The 20,171-nt window shown below is 36.5% G+C and overlaps 1 protein-coding gene across 1 annotated transcript in view; it reads left to right on the top strand.

Moving 5' to 3' along the window:
• Tenm1 (teneurin transmembrane protein 1) overlaps window positions 1-20,171 on the top strand; it is an 811,545-nt gene that overhangs the window by 530,307 nt on the left and 261,067 nt on the right. Inside the window, exons 10-12 of the mRNA XM_036174144.1 lie at window positions 14,127-14,326; window positions 15,558-15,768; window positions 19,152-19,253. Coding sequence (XP_036030037.1) covers window positions 14,127-14,326; window positions 15,558-15,768; window positions 19,152-19,253 — 513 coding nt within the window. The remainder of the gene's footprint in view (window positions 1-14,126; window positions 14,327-15,557; window positions 15,769-19,151; window positions 19,254-20,171) is intronic.

Here is a 20,171-nt window from a genome sequence, read left to right as displayed (position 1 = left end):
GTGCTGCAACTTGTTTTCAACTATATTAAATCACTTTATCAATATATTTCAGTTTTAACAAAAGCTTTTCTGAAGCATAGTGGAGACTCGACTTCTAAAGCAGATTTATAAAATGGGTTCTCTATGCTAAAAGGCAAACACTGTATAAAAAATTCATGCTAAATATTCTTGGTCATATATGTTTAATGTGTGATTCTCAATTCGATTTAATTATTATCTTACTTATTTTCATTCAGTATGTACCTTTCCTGTGATGGCCTAATAAACAAGTCTGTCTTATGGGCTCTTGAGTTCAATATTCTACTTTAACAAAGGTACTAAGCAGATTGCTATAGAATAGCATACTTATCATCCCAAGCTAGTCCTTTCAAAAGTAGCTAACTGTCCTGTACCATCCTCATAATTTCATAGGCTTTTAGAGAAAATAGCTCATTGTAGAATTTATCACCCATGTATATATCTGACTCTACTGATTATCCACTTTACTGATATCCACTTATATCTGTATTTCAACCTGTGTTATTTCTATACAAAGATCAACCATATACGAGCATTTTCATGAAGTCAAAATTTATTCAAGTTATTTGAAATTTACTTTTTAAACTGAAGTCTTGCAATTTCAGAATTAAAACACAAGGTTGACCACATGTTACTGAATAACAAAGTAGGAGCTCTTTTCTGAGGGAAACTATTTCTCCCACTTTCACCTGCTATTGAACAGGTGTGAGTTCACTTGGGTCCATGGGAAGAATGATTTGAGCCTTGCCAGCTGCAGGGATACTCAGCCTCTGGACTGAAACACCCTCCCTTAGCCAAGGGCTTTTTTTATTGTTCTCCAATTTACACCTTTAGCAAGTTGATTTCCATATCCCCAAAACATCCTAACTAAGCTTCCAAAGGGACAATGCCAAATGCAAATTCTCAATTAAGAAATATCAGTGTGCCAGATTTTTCCTAGCCAAGTTTTTGCATAGGCTTTGTTCCCCTGGGAAACTCTCAGACAAGATTCACATAGAGGGTAACAAGAGAAACAAAAGGTAACCAAGAAGCAAAGGGTGCTGTTAGTACTCTGGACCCAGACCAGGTGTGCTCAGTGGGAATTCTCTCCACATTCACCATTCCATAGTTGACTGTAGTTCTTTTCAAAGAATGAGGACCCATGAGATTTCCCCTTTCCATGTTATCATGTGTATCAGTGTTATCCTTGTCCAGGTCTTTTTAGTCAGCCCTGTGTATAGGGCTTCATGGGTGTAGCTTCTCTAATATTTCTAGTATATGAATTTTCACAGCAAACTTCCTTTCTCACTGCCTGGGTGTCTCCCAAGCAGTTCAAGCTATTCAGTTGTCTCACTTATCCAGAGGGCCTGATCCAGTTGGGGGCTCCACAGCTTTTGGTTCATAATTCATGTGTTTCCATTAGTTTGGCTATTTGTTCCTGTGATTTTCCAATCTTGGTCTCAACAATTCATGCTCTTACAGTCCCTCCTCTTTCTCGACAATTGGACTCCTAAAGCTCCATCTGGGGCCTGGCCGAGGATCCTTATCCACTTCCATCCTTAGTGCATGAGCTGGCTGTTTGGAACCTGGGGTTTATGTGGGGACACTTTGCTCAGCCTTGAAGGAGGGGTCTGGACTTGCCTGTACTGAATCTACCAGGTTGAGCTGAATCCCCAGGGGAGTCTTGGCCCTGGAGGAGATGGGAATGGGGGGTGGGCTGTGGGGAAGGCGGGGGCGGGGGCAGGAGGGGGGAGGACAGGGGAACCCATGGCTAATATGTAAAATTACAACACAAATATCCATATAAAAAATAAAATCTGAAATAAAATTAAAAAACAAACAAAACAAAACTTCCTTTCTCTGGCTCTTCTAATAAATCTAAACCCTATTCTATTATGATCTTTGATACTAATGGTGACTCCTGAAATAATAGACAATATACACACATGTAACATAATATGGGCTGAGAAGATTGTATTTATATATTTAGGAATATGTGTGTGTGTGTGTGTGTGTGTGTGTGTGTGTGTGTGTGTGTGTTACACACATGACATATTGTAACACCAATTAAAGAAATGGAGGCTTTGAATATGAGTGAGAGCAAGGCACATAGCAGGTTGGAGAGAGGAGAAGGGGATATGATGTAAATATATTTTAACTTCAAAAAAAAATATTTTAAAATGTACTTCCCACATGTAACTCAGTAATTGCATAAGAAATAATCCTATACACTTGCTTTGCCTCTATATTTCTAATAATAGGTATTTGTGTTTACTTCTTTATTTATTACCACCATCTTCGCTTAGTCCTTTGACTTGCCTTTTCCTGTTTCATTATATATCCTACTGAAGTTGTCTTGATCAGATTCACCACACAGGAACCTTCTTCCCTACTTGGACCTGGGAGAAGGAAGAATAAATAAAAATGTTGGGTTGATAGAAAATTACACCTGACCACATCGGTCCTCCTATTAACATAATCAGAAGGCAACTAAAATGAAAATCTTAGTATTCAGAAACACAGAAATCGTTGATTTTAAATGTTATGTCAATTAAATTTATATTTAGTGGTGCTAAGTACTGTAGAAAGCTAACAAATGAAGCTGAAAACATGGTTGTTGCCCTTAAGGAGTCTGATTAAATCATAGAGCTGAAAGAACGTACATACAGGTACCTGCCATGCAAAATAGCGTACAGCCAGCTGTTATACAGAAATAGAAGTAAGATGATTAAGTATTTAAAAGCTTAAAATGAAAATAAAATGTGAAAGGGTAACACATTTGCAGTGGTCTGAGCTAGACTGTAGAAAAGAAGATGATTCTTTAGGAGTACATAATTAGAATGAAATAGGAAGTAGAGTCATAAGGGGAAATGCAGATGGTAAAAGTCTACATGATAAGTGTTAGTATTTATGAGGTGCTAGGAACATGTCCCGAACACGACAAGACCACGGGAGAGTTTTATTAAAGAGGACAGAGGTGACAGGCCTGCGTGAAACACACGTGGGTGAGGAGATAAGGAGGGGGGGGTCATGCAAGATGGCGCCGGCTTTTTAAAGGTTGGGCCGCGCATGCATACAGGGACTCCTGTGGGTACTCCACGCATGCGGTAGATTACATGGCTGCGTGCGCGCTTTACGCAACCACATAAAGCCACAGAGTCCCAGTCCTGCGAGATGTCTGACCCGGAGATGGCTATTCTGAACCGGAAATAGTTAGGTGGTCCACCGGGCAAGCCCAACTGTGTGGACATGTAATTATCTATCAATAAGTATGTAATGAAGCAACGGGCTACTGGATGGAGATGGTTTGGCAAGAAAATGAAGAGATAAATAGTATAAGTAGATAAAGGGCCCTGAGAGTTTTGTTTTCAAAAGGAGAAAGATTTATGATTTGAAGACAAAGAATAAGTAGCCAATAGAGAGAGAGAGAGAGATTGAAAATGCTGATAAGAAGAGATTGTGAAGGGACTGAAGTCCTAGAGGCAGCACATGAGGGAGAAGCCTCAGGGAGAAGCTAGTATATCAAACTGTGCACTGTACTGCTAAGGAATAGACATGATGGGAACTCAAGAAAGAAGGCACTATAAATGTTCAATAAATGCTATCATTTATTTTTATTATTCTTATTATTGCTATTCTCAGAAATGAGTTTTGTCTGTGAAAAATGTTAATTTCATATTATTGAATTTCTTCTGGGTTCCTAAATCGTACATATCAAAGGTTATAGCAACAAGACAACCAATGAAAATCGATGCCTACATAAGCTGTCTCTCTGTCTGGAGGCCAGGTATTAGAATTTATAAAACTCCCTCATTACTCTCAACTATGTGGTAGGTAATCATCTAATTGTTATTAAATGTCCAGTTAGCAGACATCAAGAATTTAGACAGATGTAAGTGTTCTGAATGTTCCACAGACATATTCTACATTAAAAAGTAAATTAGAGTGAACTCCTGCACCACAACAAAGTCCAGAATAATATGATTCTGATCCCTTACAATTCTATATAACAGTATCTAACATTACATATGAAATGTAGAAAATAAGCATCTCTCTGGTTACTCTTTCCTATCCATACTTTATACAAGTCCTGGAAAAGTATATGTAGTTCAGCTTCTAGGTATCAGATGGCACACCAACCATTTAGAAACACATAAAAACTCTTGAGATATTATATCATGTTTGTGCATATATGTGTAAACATTCCATGTCAATTATACCTCTGAACCATATTTCTATAACAGCTATACTGACGTATAATTTATATACCACTCACTTTAAATTATTAAGGCCACTCCACGTAGTTAAAAGGGAGGTTTATTTTGTGGGCTAACTTACAAATGAAGGGGTAGGTTGCAGGGTCTGGCAAAGGTATAACGTAGTCTGGCGGTGTTCTTTGGAGAACTCTGCTCGGTCTACCTCCAGCGTCCAGGGTCCGGGAACCAAGCTCTAGACCTCTTCCCGATCCTTGGTCTTCCGCTTCCTCCTCCGCCCTGCCTTGTGAGCGTGACCGTTACCGAAGCCTCATTGGGGGTTGGAACTTCCAGGCCAATGCTGGGATGGCTATCCACTACAGGGTCCAGTCACTCCAGGCAGTGTAAGGGGTGGGTTCACTCTTGTGGTATGGGTCTCAGGCCGGACCAGTCATTGGTTGGCAACTCCCCAAATCTCTGTGCCACTCTTAACCTACCACATTGCATAGGCAGGACATATTGTAGGTCAAAGTTTATGTGGCTGGGTTGGTATCTCAGTCCCACTACTGGAAGTCTTGCCTGGTCATGGGAGATAGCCAGTTCAGGTTATGTGTTCCATGCTGATAGGAATCTTAGCTGGGGTCATCCTTGTAGATTCCTGGGAGCTTCCCTTGTTCCAGGTTTTCTATGTGACCCTAAATGACCCCTTTCCACCTCTTTTAGTACTCTCCTCCTCTGTACACCCTACCTGATCCTTCATGTTCCCATCCTTACCCACTATCCCCAGCCCACCCACAAAATCTCTTCTACTTTCCCTTCCCAGGAAGATCCATGCCTCCCACCTTGAGCCCTCTGTAGCTAGAGTTTTTCTCTCCAGATACACCAAGCCCCAGCAGTCTCGTAGCCCACTTATAAAATAAACACAGAGACATATTATTTAAACTGTTCATCCATTAGCTCAGTTCTACCATTGTCTGGCTCTCACATTTATACTCAGCCCATTTCTGTTAATCTGTAAGTCGTCACGTGTTCTGTGGCTTTACCTGCTGCCTTTACATGTTGCTCCCTCAACAGCAGGCTGGTGTCTCCTCCAGACTTTCACCTCCCAGCCTCTCCTCTCTATTTGTCCCAACTATCCTATACTTCCTGCCTGGCTTGACTTTACAAAGGAACATTAGGTGACTGTCCAGGCTTCCAACTGTCTCTGTCTACTGTCACAAGACTCCTGAAAGTTGCTTGCATCCTTCTCCCATTTCTCAGGTAATATTATATCCTTCTGAGGTCTTCGATGTAGTTGAAGACTAGATAGTTATAATTTCCTTAGCTATGATAAAAGATAAGTTAGATATAAAACCTTAGACTCACAAACATAAAATAGATAGGATATCTTCTTTAATTTTGCCAAATACAAACAGACTAGATATTGTAACTGTAATTCTTGCTAGATAACTGTTTTGTTATATGTAATTTTACTATGTTAAAATTAAAAATCTTCCTTTAAAAAAAAAAACAGAAAAGGGGAAGTGCTGTGGGATGTCCTGTATGTTGTGAATAAATAAAACGCTGATTGGCCAGTAGCCAGGCAGGAAGAATAGGATAGGTGAACAGAGAGGAGAGGCTGGGAGGCAAAAGTCTGGAGGAGACGCCAGCCTGCTGTCCAGGGAACAACATGTAAAGCCAAAAAGTAAAGCCACGGAACATGTGGCAACTTATAGATTAACAGAAATGGACTGAATATAAATGTAAGAGCTAGACAATGGTAGGCCTGAGCTAATGGCCAATCAGTGTTTTCTTTATTCACAACATATAGGACATCCCACAGCAGTCCTCTTTGTTACCTAGCTCTCTGAGTCTGTGGATTGTAACATTGTTATCTTTTGCTTTATATCTAATATCCACTTATAAGTGAGTACATACCATGTTTGTCTTTCTGGGTCTAGGTTATCTCACTCAGGATAATTTTTTATAGTTCCATCTATTTGCCTGCAAATTTCGTGATGTGATTGCTGGGTAATACTCCATTGTGTAAATGTACCACGTTTTCTTTATTCATTTATTCCGTTCTTCAAACCTTGGAATGAAAGGTCAAAATAGGCTATTATTAGCAACAAATTTTCACATTACTATTTGTTTTATTTTTGAAACTGTAACTATAACATTTTCCCCTTCCCTTTCCTCCCTCCAACCCCTCCCATATACCCCTCTTTGCTCTCTTTCCAATTCATGGCCTTTTTTTCATTAGTTAGTATGTGTATAGATGTTTCCAAATATAACTCTTACTCAATCTGTTTAATATTACTTGTATGCATGTTTTCACAGCTGACCAGTTGGTACTGGATAACCAACTAGTATGATTTTTCATCCAGTATTCACAATGCTTACTATGTGTGAGGCTCATTTATCTACTTCTTTGTTCTGCCTATTTAGGAAATACATAATGTATGCCAAAATATGTTTGATAGAGAATCTGGACAGCCTCTTTCAATGAATCAAGAGTTCATCAAAAATTAAGATATGTGGGTCCTTAGCATCAGTGTCAAGGGTTTCAAAAACAAAGAAATATAATAATTTTATAATATTATATTTCAATAGGTGATATAAAAATATTAAACGAAGCTACATGCATAGAAATGCTAGATTTTGGTCATTCTATTTAATATCTTCATAGTTTTACATTATGGAAAAAAAGATTATTCTACCTCCATTTTTTCTCTAAGAACTAATATTCTAAATTTTACAAGGACTTATTATTGTGAGATTATATTATATTTAAAATACCATAAATAATTTTTAGTTGTGAGCCTAGCCTTTAACGGACTGTAAGAGCATGAATTGTTGAGACCAAGATTGCAAAAAGCACAGGGACAAATAGCCAAATGAATGGAAGCACATAAATTATGAACCAATGGCTGTGGAGCCCCCAGCTGGATCAGGCCCTCTGGATAAGTGAGACAATTGAATAGCTTGAACTGTTTGGGAGCCTCCCAGGCTGTGGGACCAGGACATGTCCTTAGTGCATGAGCTGGCTGTTTGGAACCTTGGGCTTACACAGAGACACATGCTCAGCCTGGAAGGAGGGGACAGGACCTGCCTGTACTGAATCTACCAGGTTGAATTGAATCCCCAGGGGAGTCTTGGCCCTGGAGGAGACGGGAATGGAGGGGAGGAGAAGGGGGGAAGGTGGAGGTGGGGGCGGGAGGGGGGAGGACAGGGGAACCCATGGCTGATGTGTAAAATTAAAACACAAATATAATAATAAATAAATAAATAAATAAAATTCCATAAATAGGCTACTTAAACCTTGCCACACATAATATAAAGAATTAAGCTCCTTTCAGAATGTTGAATATGCAATGGTATAAAATGGAGAATAAATATGTTCTTAGTATGTGATTCTTTTCCTTGGGTTACAGTGCTTAGATACTTTTTAAGGAATTCTTAAATGCCTTTATAAAATGTTCATATTTCCGCTAATACAAATACAATACCTAGTCATTTTTATATGAAGACCTTATATGAAGGTTCTTTTTAGTGAAAATATGTCTGATCATGTGCCAATGTCTGACTGGGTTTTGATTTTCATATATTGAGCCATAATAGAATTAAAATCTATCATGGCATATTAAATAAAAAATGCATGCATTATTTCCAGAATGTAATTATTACCCTGAATTCAGAAAAACAATTTTCATAATAATCATATTGTTAATGTTCACGTATGAGTCTAGGTATTAAAAATCTTGGTTTAAATGACACAGTCGCTGCCAACTATGTCCATCATAAATTTTGCTTTCAAGGTAGCTTGACCTTTTCTTGTTGAATGAAACTACTTTCACTTAGTGTACCATCCTTCAACATAGCTTATCTGCCTTTGGTTTTTCCTGCTCAGCAGTTGATGCCTGTGTTGCAACCTATAAAGAGTGTGTTTAGCTCAAACTAAATTGGTAGATATTGGTAAGACTGTGATAACTACAGTACTGCACAGTATGATATGATTCATGGTTCTCTGCATTTCATTCCCCATATGTACAATGAAGAGCATTCTGTTACGAGAGAGCATGCTATTCTTGAGCCTTTTCATGTGCTTCAGCAAAAAGAGTTATTAAATGATCATTGAAACACAAACGTTGCAAGAGCATAGCTTATCATTCTGTTGTTCGTAATGTGTGTGGAATCAGAGTCAGTGCTAAGTTTGCTCAGTGCTTTCTTTTCCCTTCATTTAATCAAGCATACTTTTCACAAAAACCAGTTTGAGTTGTTTGATGTTTTATAGTTTCCCCCTCTTTTGAGTTACACCATTAAAAATGAAATAATATGTAACCTCATTATCAGTGGATTGCAATCCATAACCAATTTTGAGAGATAATAAAATGGAGAAGGTTATTTAATGGTATATAAGTTGCCAACAAGTAGATATTTCTTTTTCTGATGCACAAAGTTCTAAAAGGTTAGAGGCTGGGAAATTTCCCATCTGTCAATTATGAGAATTTCTCTTCTCTAATATCAAACCACCACCACTAGGTTATTTTCTCACTTTTTATTTAAATTGTTTGTTCCCTTGTTTGTTCATGTATTTTTATCTCTATTAATTTACCGTATATTAATGTTAAACTTTTAAAATGGAGGACCATCTCCCTATAAAATTATTTTCATAAATTATTGATGTATATGTACTTTAGATGTACAGTGATGTTAATAACCAGCAAACTCCAACAACAGAACTTCATGAGCCTCTTTTCATTTAATAAATAACATTAAAGTAGCATTATTATGTAATGCAAGATGCCATATAGTGCAGAAAGAGAAGTTGTAATATTAGGTAAGGCTTCCAAATAAAATTTAATAACCCCCAAGCAGTTTTTCACAGTTTTAAAAATGAGTGCATTTATTAATTAAAGAGCATTCATGCCACCTAAAAATTTTACTGGTGGACCCTAGAACATTTTGAATTGTTTTATATTTATAATATTGTTTTCATAACCAAATGGTGCATTTTAAGAAGTGATAAAAACTTCTAATGAGGATAGCTGTTGGATAAACTGAATATGAAGTAAGGTAACAGCAAAAAAATGTCCACATAAATATGGTCAATGAATCTCCTACCCATTGAAGATATTTATTAGTTCTAAAACAGTAAGAGTTAACTTTATAATCAACCCTTTGGGAACCAAATTGTTCTGTCTTACACAGAAGAAAAGTAACTTTCAGTGAAAAATAAGGTACTCTGTTAGTCATTTATTATCTCAAAGGGTGTGTTTTATTAGAAATGTCAATTTCACAAAATTATGTGTCCTGTAATACACAATTACGTTCAAAATTGCATTTGAAATCTATTATTAACAGTTAACAGTGAACAGTCTTAAAATAGTTATTACTCTTGGCCTTAACACAAAAAGAAATAATGTGGGTATTTTAGGGAGTTAAAAGCTGCAAGGCATTGGCCTAGGAATAAAGTCACGGCAGGTGTGCATCTTAATGGGCTGTTAATTTCATGTCAGGTGAACACAAAGGACATGGACCATGTGTGTTTTTAAACTGTTTAGTATGGATACAGATTTGATGGCTGAAAAATACAAAGACAGAATGAAATGAGGCCAAATTCAATTTTCCCTCCTGAAGTATAATCCTCCTTTCTTAAAATGGAAGCAAACCAATTCCCTTTCCTCCTTTTGTGTTCCTTCCCCTCCCCACTACTAGATAACATAGTATTCCATAAAACGATACACTAAGCTAGCACATCAAATGAAGTTATTCTTGTGCAAACTAAACATCTGTCCTTACAGACCAGGTACTTTTAGATGTCATATATTTGGCTATTAGTATTATCCAAACTCACAAACATGATGTCAGTTTAATGCTCCCTTTGTCCTCACAACTACTTCCATCACGTCTCAGGTATGAACAAGTGAACAATGCGACAAAGGCACCATTTGCAATTCTATAAAAACGTCTCACTTCAAACCTACTCATTCAACAATATATATGAAGACTGGTCGGTCACATTAAAATTTGTCAAGCTTTGCTTTGGAAGATTCTTCTGTATTGTTCTCATATATTCCTCCTACTTTCCATCTATACTAAATTACTTTTCACTGAAATATACTTTTTCTACAGAAGTTATTTGTGTTTCCCCTGAATTCAAGTATTTGTGTCATTTCACCTGAATCAATGATCTGAACTCCCAAGGTGGTTCTTGTGTCTCCCTCCAATTCCTTCCTACATTCTGCCTCAAGATTAGAATATCTAATACACCCAAAGCTTTCCAGTTTGTGCAGTGAGTGCATCTTTGCTGGAGCTTGTGCATTATGGGAAATTATTATACCTCTGAGCTACACTAGCCTTTTCCATAATTAAAAAATTTTAATGATACATGTGAAAGGCTTAAATTTGCTTTTAATAAATTGGCAATTAAGTTGACAACCTATATATAGAATAATGATCCTTTCAAAAGACACATGTTACCAAATAAAAATCCCAGTGCAAGATATGAGATATCCCATTCCAGTTGTTGGTCAGAGGTAACTTGGAGGACCCTGAAGTAATACAGGCTACTGCCACTGTTTGTAGTTGCCCACCAAAACTTGATAATAAGACCTTATTGCTAAAGCCACCATAAACTTTGCTCATATGATGTGGAGAAATCAAGCTGGTGCTGACCTGAAAGATTCCTTGCTATTTTTATTGTACCAGAAGGTGACATATAATCTATTGGGAGAGAAGAATCAACTCTCTTACCCAACTGTCAACCTTGTGAGCTACAGTAATGACCAGCCTAACAACATATGTCTATGGGAACAATAGTGGCGTGAATGGGATGGTGTAATGAACTACTCCCTGATTTCACTTAAGGCCCACTCCAAAAGAGGAAAGGCATACCTGGTACTGTAAATATAATCAAGAGCAAAAAGACGATGAGTTTATAGACCCTGTGAGTGACCCTAATACAATTATTTTCCTTAATGGACATAGCATCAAAATTCCATTTAAATATATATATCAAGACCTATAGACAATTGCAACTATAACACTCAGGCCTTATCAGAGAAGCATCTTTGTATAGTGGATAGTAATTAACACAGAAATTCACAACTAATCAAAATCCAAAGAACAAAAGGCTTAGGAAACAACATGGAAGAAAGGGTAGAATGAGTGTAAGAACCAGACTTTGGGGATGCCAGTGATGAAACAGTGTTCTTATAGAAATGCAGAACTTAGGTACTCATGAACCCAGAGCAGCTGTGATTGTCTGCTCAAGAACTGCACAAGGTCAAGCCAGTCTTTCCAGTGTAGACAGAGAGAGGCTCAAAAACTTCTACTGCTACCTTAGGAGTTAGTGACAGTTGATGGCCTCTGGAGTAGGGCAAGCCAGTTATCTTAATGGTATGATCCCTGGTGGGATAACCATGCTCTGATGATAGACCCACAACAATTTGTATGTGGCAGCATAATATGGACTTAGTAGAAGGATTTAAGGGGATGGTGGGGAGTAAATATGATCAAAATAAAATATATGCTCATACATATAATTATTAAGGAATTAATAAAATATATCCTATTATTTTTCTTTTATTTTTGAGATTATAATATAATCATTTATTCTTCCCCTTTCTTCCCTCCAAACCCTCCCATACATCTCTTTGCTCTGATTCAAATTCATGGCCTCTTTTTCATTAATTATTATTACATTCTTATTTGTACACACACACACACACACACACACACACACAAACACACACATAAGTATATGTATATATACATATATATTCCAAATTTAACTGGCTAAGTCTGTTTAATGTTACTTGTATGTATGTCTTTAGGGCTGACCATTTGGTATTAGATAACCAATTAGTATGTTCTTCCCTGGAGAAGAATATTTCTCTTCCTCTCAAAATTCCTTAGTTGCCTATAGTTTTATAGTTTTAATTTTTGGTTTGTTTTTTGACAGGAGGTTGGGTTTTTTGGGGGAGTGATGGAGTTCAGACCTCACGGGTTTTCTTCCATCTACACTGTCATGTCTATTATTTAACAACCTTGTTCACCTCATGTTTAGGCAGTCATATTTGTGAAACTTTATGGGTGTAGATTCTGACATTACTAAGAGACACAATCTCATAGCAAACTCCCCGATCCTCTGGCTCTTTGAATCATTCTACACCCTCTTCTGCAGTGTTCCCTGAGCCTTAGGTGTGGGAGTATTTTGTAGATGTATCTGTTAGGACAACTCTGCATTTTGAATGGTTGTAGTTTGCTGTAATGACCTTTGTCTGTTGCAAAGAGAAGTTTCCATGATGAGAGGTAAGAACTACACTTTTCTGTGTATACTGTAGTTAGGGATAATGCTGGTTTAGTGAAGTGGTGTTTTGTGTTCTCCTCAAAGATCCCTGAGATCACTAGCCATGGTAGTTAGCTAGATTGTCAGTACCAGGTATTGTATCCCTCTTGTTGAACAAATCATAAGGCCTGCTGGTTACTGCCAAGATGTGTATGTCAATACTGCATGCTTAGGGTTATTGTGCCATGCACATTATTGTTGTGGTTGATAAGTGTCATTGCTGTGTAGGACTGCCTGTTGTCATCTTTCTTTGGAAGTTTGAATGGCACCTTATGGTTCCATGGAAGCTAGTTTTTAGGGAAAAGATATTCAGGTCATTTCCAGCCCAGGGGCCTTTGAGCCTTATATCTAAAGTGCATGGTGTCTTTACAACAGAGATAGATTTAAGTTCCACCTCTAGGGGGCAGCCGAGGTCAGTAGCAATAAGCTGTATGGAACTCTCTTGTACAACCCCACCCAACTCAAAAGAGAGCTTCTCATACTTCATATTCGGGTTTTTGTTAGATCATCTTTCGTAGTTGTGGGGAGCATTGTTAGCTCAGATGAGAAATTTGATTTAAGCTATATATGCATATTTATGCAAAGAATTACTTGTATAGTAGATTTTATTTAGATAAAGAGTTAATAATTCGATTCCTTTTGAATTTTCCAGATATTCTTACTGTTCTGTGCTAGCTTTACTGATCAAATATTTTTGACTGGCTCTGAAGACAATATAGACAATGTGTCATTATTTCTATCCAACTCTACTTAGAACTCTTATTTATATATGCATATCTCACAACTTTAAGATAGCAATTTTATAGCACTGATTAGTGCGAGCTTCCTTTCCCATGTCCTAGAATCTTTTCTGAAGCTGTGTTGAAGTCTTCTGTTTCTTCTAAGGCTCATGTTCAATGTCATGTACCATAATTACCATTTTATGACTCATCCACCCATTTGTTAAATAATCGTAAACTGATCATTCATATACATATATGTAATCTTTACATACATTCACATATATTTTCTACATACTGAGGATGAAGCAAAGAACAAAGCAGCCATAGCCCTTGTCCTCAGAATGCCTACCTTATATCCTGGGCAACAGGTAATATGTAATACATAAATAAAATATGTAGTGTGTTGGAATGTAATTACTATGAGAAAATAAAATACAATAAAGAGCATGAAAAGAGGAATATAAAACATCCCTTAAACCAAATACTTTTCCTTCCTTTGGATACCCTTAGCAGTTAATTTCCTTTACAATGTAGCTGCTTTTATACTTGTCCCATTACTTCAGTGATTTACAAAACCCAATGGGAGCAACAACTACATCTTACTCATCTTTGTAACTCCTACAGTTATCAAGATAATGTTCAGTAAATACTTAATTATGTTAAATGAAATAAATGCAATAGGAGTTTAACAAAGAAAGTGGCATAATGTTTGGCCACAAAAGGCCCCTTAGAAGATATTTAATTTGAGCAAGAGCTTGAAAGATATAGGGAGGAAGAAAAGCTGAGTAAGTTATTTTGATACATCTGTTCTTGAAAAGCTCAAAAGCATTGCTTTATAAATTAAAATTAATTGTATGTATAATTTTCTCTTTTTAAAACCAGTGTTTCAGAAGGGACGAGCAATTGATACTGGTGAAGTTGACATTGGAGCACAAGTCATGCAGACCATTCCACCGGGCTTATTCTGGCGTTTCCAGATTACTATCCACCATCCTATATATCTGAAATTCAATATTTCTTTAGCCAAGGACTCTCTGCTGGGAATTTATGGCAGAAGAAATATTCCACCTACACACACTCAGGTATTTGATATAATAGGTATTTTCTTAAATCTTTTTAGAGAGTACTATACCAAGCACTTCAAATGTTGTGATTTGTGAATACTATAGGAGTCAAAGATGAAGGCAGAAAAATCTTTGTAACAAAGAAATATCCGGACTAATCACACTTTAATGAGAACACAGCATGTAGAAATAAAGAATAGCACTTAGCAGAACATATTTGGAAAAAGATAAATGAAGAAAACATTCTTTAAACTTGACCTCCTGATTTCTAGGAAAAGATCACTGTGAGTGTCACAGTCCTCTCATCTCACTTAGCTCTAGAGTTGGTACCTTCCTCACTGGTTTTGTCTATCCTTTTACCATTATCCCAGTCCCAGAATGCACATCAACCAGAAGATCATAGAAAGTATATTTTTAAAGAAGCAGACTATAACTTACATACAGAATTTTTTTCTATAAGCAATCATTTATAAGAATTCAAATATGTAAAACCTCTGCAGTTTCCATGGCTCATTCGTAAGTTTTAGATACCATATTTCTCATGTTTTTATTAAGCTTATTTATTTTCTGCATTAATCCATTAGGAATGATGCTCTGTCTAAGATGTAATTTAAAAGAACAAAATACTCACTCTATACTTCCTCCAACAGTGATGGCTAGCATCAAACTTGATTTTCTGGCCAAGTCAAGAATAGTCAAAAGGCCATTCAAATGTGAATCACAAAACAGGAAATTGTAAAACAATGTGTTAACCAAATGATTAGGGGGAAAGAGTGGCCTTTGGATATATAAATATATACCCACAAAGAAAGTAAAATTGTGATAAATGTTGTCATTTATAATTTTTCAGTTATTTGTGGTTTAAAAACTATAAAACCTTTTAAATTTGTTGACAAGGTCACATTTCTGAGCAGAATATGCTATTAAGTATCTACTCTTAGATAGATGTTTTGGTAAAATGTCAGATCTCATACACATAATACTCAAAATTATTTATATTTCTTAGGGGTTTGCTTTTAATCAATTTTTACTTTGAGCAGTCCCAAACTGAGAAGATCACAAAATTTGTAAGTGTAGTAAAACAATTTTCAAAACTAACAAATGCCTTTAATTTCAAATATACTTAAGAATTGTTAACTATCACAGCAAAGGAATATATGTTGAATAGGTCAGTGAGAAGTTAAAGATGGTTATATGTCCAGAAGTAAAAAATAGTTCAGGCTTATATTTGTGTTTGTATTTGTTCCAGTTTGATTTTGTGAAATTAATGGACGGCAAACAACTGGTAAAACAGGACTCTAAGAGCTCTGATGACATCCAGCACTCCCCAAGGAATCTGATCTTAACATCCCTTCAGGAGACGGGTTTCATAGAGTATATGGACCAAGGACCTTGGTATCTGGCATTTTACAATGATGGAAAAAAGATGGAGCAAGTATTTGTGCTAACTACAGCAATTGGTAAGCTGCCCTGGCTATGATTTAAATTCACAGTATGTCTCTAGAAAGACACTGGTTCAGACATGCTGTCCTTTCTATCTTAAAGTCACTAAAGGTCACTGTGAGTAACATTTTATTTTTGTTCTTGTGGTTAAAATACTGGTTAAGATTTTTTTTAAGCTCTACAGTATTTGCTGATATTCTAGGATACTTGTCATGCAGCCCTTTATAGGTTCTTAACAAAAATATTTCCTGGATAATATTGTTTTAAAAAGCTATATAGATGAACAACTTCAGAGAGAAAGCTTATAAGCAAAAGTATCCTGTTAAGCTGAGCAGGATAACTCACTCCTGTAATGTCAGTAACATAGCATATAGGTTTGTGAGTTTAGGGTCAGCATAAGCTAAAAAGGGAATTCAAAGTCAATCTTGGCAAACCAGTGAGTACCAACCTTAAAATAGAAAATAGGTTAGGAGTATAGTTTGGTGACAGAGTAATTACCTAACATGTATGATTTTCCAAGGTGCTATCCGCAGTGAGAGAAAGATAGTTAGGAAATAAAGGCTCTGTTAATTGGTTTGATTATAAAATAACAGCAAATAAATACCTCTTAAAATAGAAAGACTGGCATCAATACATATCTTTAGAACAATTGATTCTAGAACCACTAAAACTTCAAAATACAAATTAAGAATACTTAGAGAATACTGAGAACAATAACTTGAATCATTCCAAGCCCTTTCTTCAGATTTCTTTGGGTCTGATAATCAAATGGCCATTTCAGTGTGCCCATGGCCCTTTAAAATGTGATCTTTCTAAATACAATGCCTATATCCACTCTTATTCACCATCACCCTTCTTATTCTGAAGCATCTGAGTTTTTGTCATGTTTTCTCAGTAAACTCACCCCCCTGACCCTTTGTGTGAAGAAAGCAAAGCTCTTTAGCAATTTGGGAGTCCTCAGGGTAAACAACTTGTAGACAGAGCATCAGATTGTTTGAATTTTCATAAAACACATGTCTTTTAAAAGAAGGGAAAATCTTTTACAGCTGTCAGTTTTCTCTACAGCTCTCAACCACTTTATCCTTTAGTTAACCTGTTCAGCCATATGTTTAAGAAGATGTGTTGACTGGTAATAGATAGACCATCTGCTCTTGATAACAATTAGGTTCTATTTTTACTCGATGCTGAAGACCTTGAGAGAGTAGAAAGCAGTAATTAGAAAAGCGATAAAAATCATAATCATACTGAGACAAACTCCATTGATCTTACATCTTCAAAATACATAATATTTTTGTTAACTGAGGAAAATGATACATTTTAAGTAACATCATTATTTTGTCACTAACAGTATATCCTTAGAATCCACTGCAATGAAAAAAATCAGAACACAATTTTGATAATATGATTGTCATTAAATTATGAAGACTGATTTAAAGAGATTAGAAGACATAAAATATTTGTGAATATTTTCTCTCTTCTTTTTAATTTAACCCCTCATCTCAAATTATAAATACTAATCAAGCTATTAACCTGTCAAAAGCTAATAGACCCAGAACCATGCTTGGGACATTTTACCTTCACTTTATTTCATTCCCAAAGGAATTTCACCTTTTAGATATTTTCTTATCATTCAAATATCAAGCCATCAGTTGCATATGAAACAGTGTATTTGGCTTTTGCAATGCAAGTCAATATCTTTACTTTTCTACTTGTTTAATATTAGAATCAACAGATATATTTCCCTCCCTGTTCCACAAAGAAAGTTTAAGGGAGCTGGAGAGATGGCTCAGGGATTAGAAGTACTTGTTGTTCTTGCAGAGGAAGTGTGTTCAATTCCCAGCACACACATGGTATTTCACAACCACCCATAAGTACACACATGACACATACATCATACATATATATATGCAGGTAAAACACTCATGCATAAAATATAATTGATAAAATAACAAAAAAATAAACTCAAGTAAATTTCCCCCAAATAATCAAAAACATATAAATCATTTACCCTAAGGCATACCCATTATTTTTATACTTTTATGCCTTGTCTTAATGGCAGTGAAAGGAGGCTTATATATTTCATAAACTAAGGATTGTGCTGTTCATAATCCATGCAGCCTCTGAATCCTTTCTAAACTCTTTAAAAAATTACCTAAAATAGGCTTATACCATTTTCATTTTCTTTTCTTTATTCTGCACAGGGAAAAACTCCAACACATAACAACAGGCTTTCTAACTATGTGATAAACTAATTAAAGTACATTGCTCTCAATGATTTAATGTGGGAGTACCTACAGATTTGCCTAGGGTGCTTGGTAGATTATTAATTGCTGGACAAGATCCCTTATACCAGATTCAAGAGATTCAGAACAAAAGTACAGGAATCTGTCTTATATGTGCCACACAATGTTTCTACTGATGCAAGGGACTCACAGGCCCCACTCATTCATACAAGTGCCATTTCTCAACCTTCATTGCAATTATTCATTCCCATCATTCAAGCAAAGATACCAAGTGAAGGAGGGTTTCTTTAATTAAAATTGGAAAAGTCAGTGGAATGATTTTAATTAGTGAGAATTTAAAAAGAAAAAAAAGGGGGTTGGGGATTTAGCTCAGTGGTAGAGAGCGCTTGCCTAGCAAGCTCATGGCCCTGGTTTTGGTCCTCTGGGGGGAAAAAGAATGAAAAAAAGAAGGAAGAAAGGAAAGAAGGAAGGAAGGAAGAGAGAAAAAGAAAGAAAGAAGGAAGTGAGGGAGGAAGGAAGAAAGAGAGAGAAAGAGAGAGAGAGAGAGAGAGAGAGAGAGAGAGAGAGAATGGATTGACAGTCAAGAAGGCATTTCTCAACAAAATACTTAGGTTCAAATGCTTTTAGTGGTGGTGAATTTAATATGAACACTTTAAAAGCATGCCATTGTCACTTATTAATGGAAATGAACTACTGATTATCATATTTAACCTGTCAAGATAGTATAGTGTATTAAATAGTACACGTTGCTAGAGAGAAACTTTATTTGCTACAATGTAAGTATAAAAAATACAGTAGTCTTTGTCTTGTGGGTTGCATTTTAAAGTCTGTTCTGCTTTTGAAAAATGTCTTATTCTTCTGATACCCTTTTAGCTTTATCATGAATGCCTGTTAAGAATACAATTTATGCAGACCCTTTATGCACTTAGAGAGAAGTTGGATTTTGTTCTCTTAAAATTCACCAAATTGAGAACCATGTTTAATAATCTACTGCATATGACATCATGCAGAAGGTTTTGCCATCTAATTTTGAGCAATAAGGGCTTTGCAGACAGCAGAGGACAAGATTATTATAGACAAATAATTCCTGCAACTTTAAAACATCATATCTCTAGCCTAAACCTGGATTCATTTTTCTCTTCTTTTTGTATTACTAGAAATAATGGATGACTGTTCAACCAACTGTAATGGAAACGGAGAGTGTATCTCTGGACACTGTCATTGTTTCCCAGGATTCCTTGGACCTGACTGTGCTAGAGGTAATGTTGTGCTATGATTCTGATTGTTTTAAAATAGTGGTTCCCAACCTTCATAATGCTGTCACCCTTTAATATAGTTCTTCATGTTGTGGTGACCCCCAACCATAAAATTATTTCATTGCTACTTCATAACTATAATTCTGCTACTGTTATGAGTTGCATTGTAAATATCTGATATGCAGGTTATATATGTGACTCCCCCCCCCCATGGGGTCATGATCCACAGGTTGAAAAACACTGTTTCAGAGAACTGTCATTGAAGAATCCATAGTGCTGATAACAACAATAGTTATAGCAGCAACAATACTGGCAGTACTGTCCAACAAATGTCACCAAAATCTGAGCACTTAGTATGCCAGCTGCATTCTAAACACTTCTCATTGCCTCTTTTTATTCCTCTTCCCTATACTATTGCTATGAAGTGCGTCTGCTATTAACCGCCCCCCCCTTTTTTTTCTGAGACAGGGTTTCTCTGTGTAGCTTTCCACCTTTCCTGGAACTCACTTGGTAGCCCAGGCTGGCCTGGAACTCACAGAGATCCACCTGGCTCTGCCTCCTGAGTGCTGGGATTAAAGGCGTGTGTAGATGTAACCGGCTTGTTAAATAAGAAACACAGAACCAATTGCAGAGTTAAAAACCACAAGGTCAGAGCAAGAGCGGAAAACCTTACCCTTCACTGCTTCTGCTGTTCTTCCTTTCCGCAAGAGACCTACTTCTGTGTGTCCTGTCTATTTATAGACTTTCTGTTCTGTTTTCTCATTGGTTGTAAACCCAGCCACATGACCTCCTCGTCACTGCCTGTTTGTATAGACCTCCAAGTCTTCTATGGTTGCTATTGAGATTAAAGGTGTGTGTCTGCCATGCTGGCTGTGTCCTTGAACACACAGAGATCTACCTAGCTCTGCCTCCCAAGTGCTG

Source organism: Onychomys torridus, chromosome X (genome assembly GCF_903995425.1).
Source record: "Onychomys torridus chromosome X, mOncTor1.1, whole genome shotgun sequence".
Classification (NCBI taxonomy): domain Eukaryota; kingdom Metazoa; phylum Chordata; class Mammalia; order Rodentia; family Cricetidae; genus Onychomys; species Onychomys torridus.
This window is presented reverse-complemented; position numbering and strand designations above follow the sequence as displayed.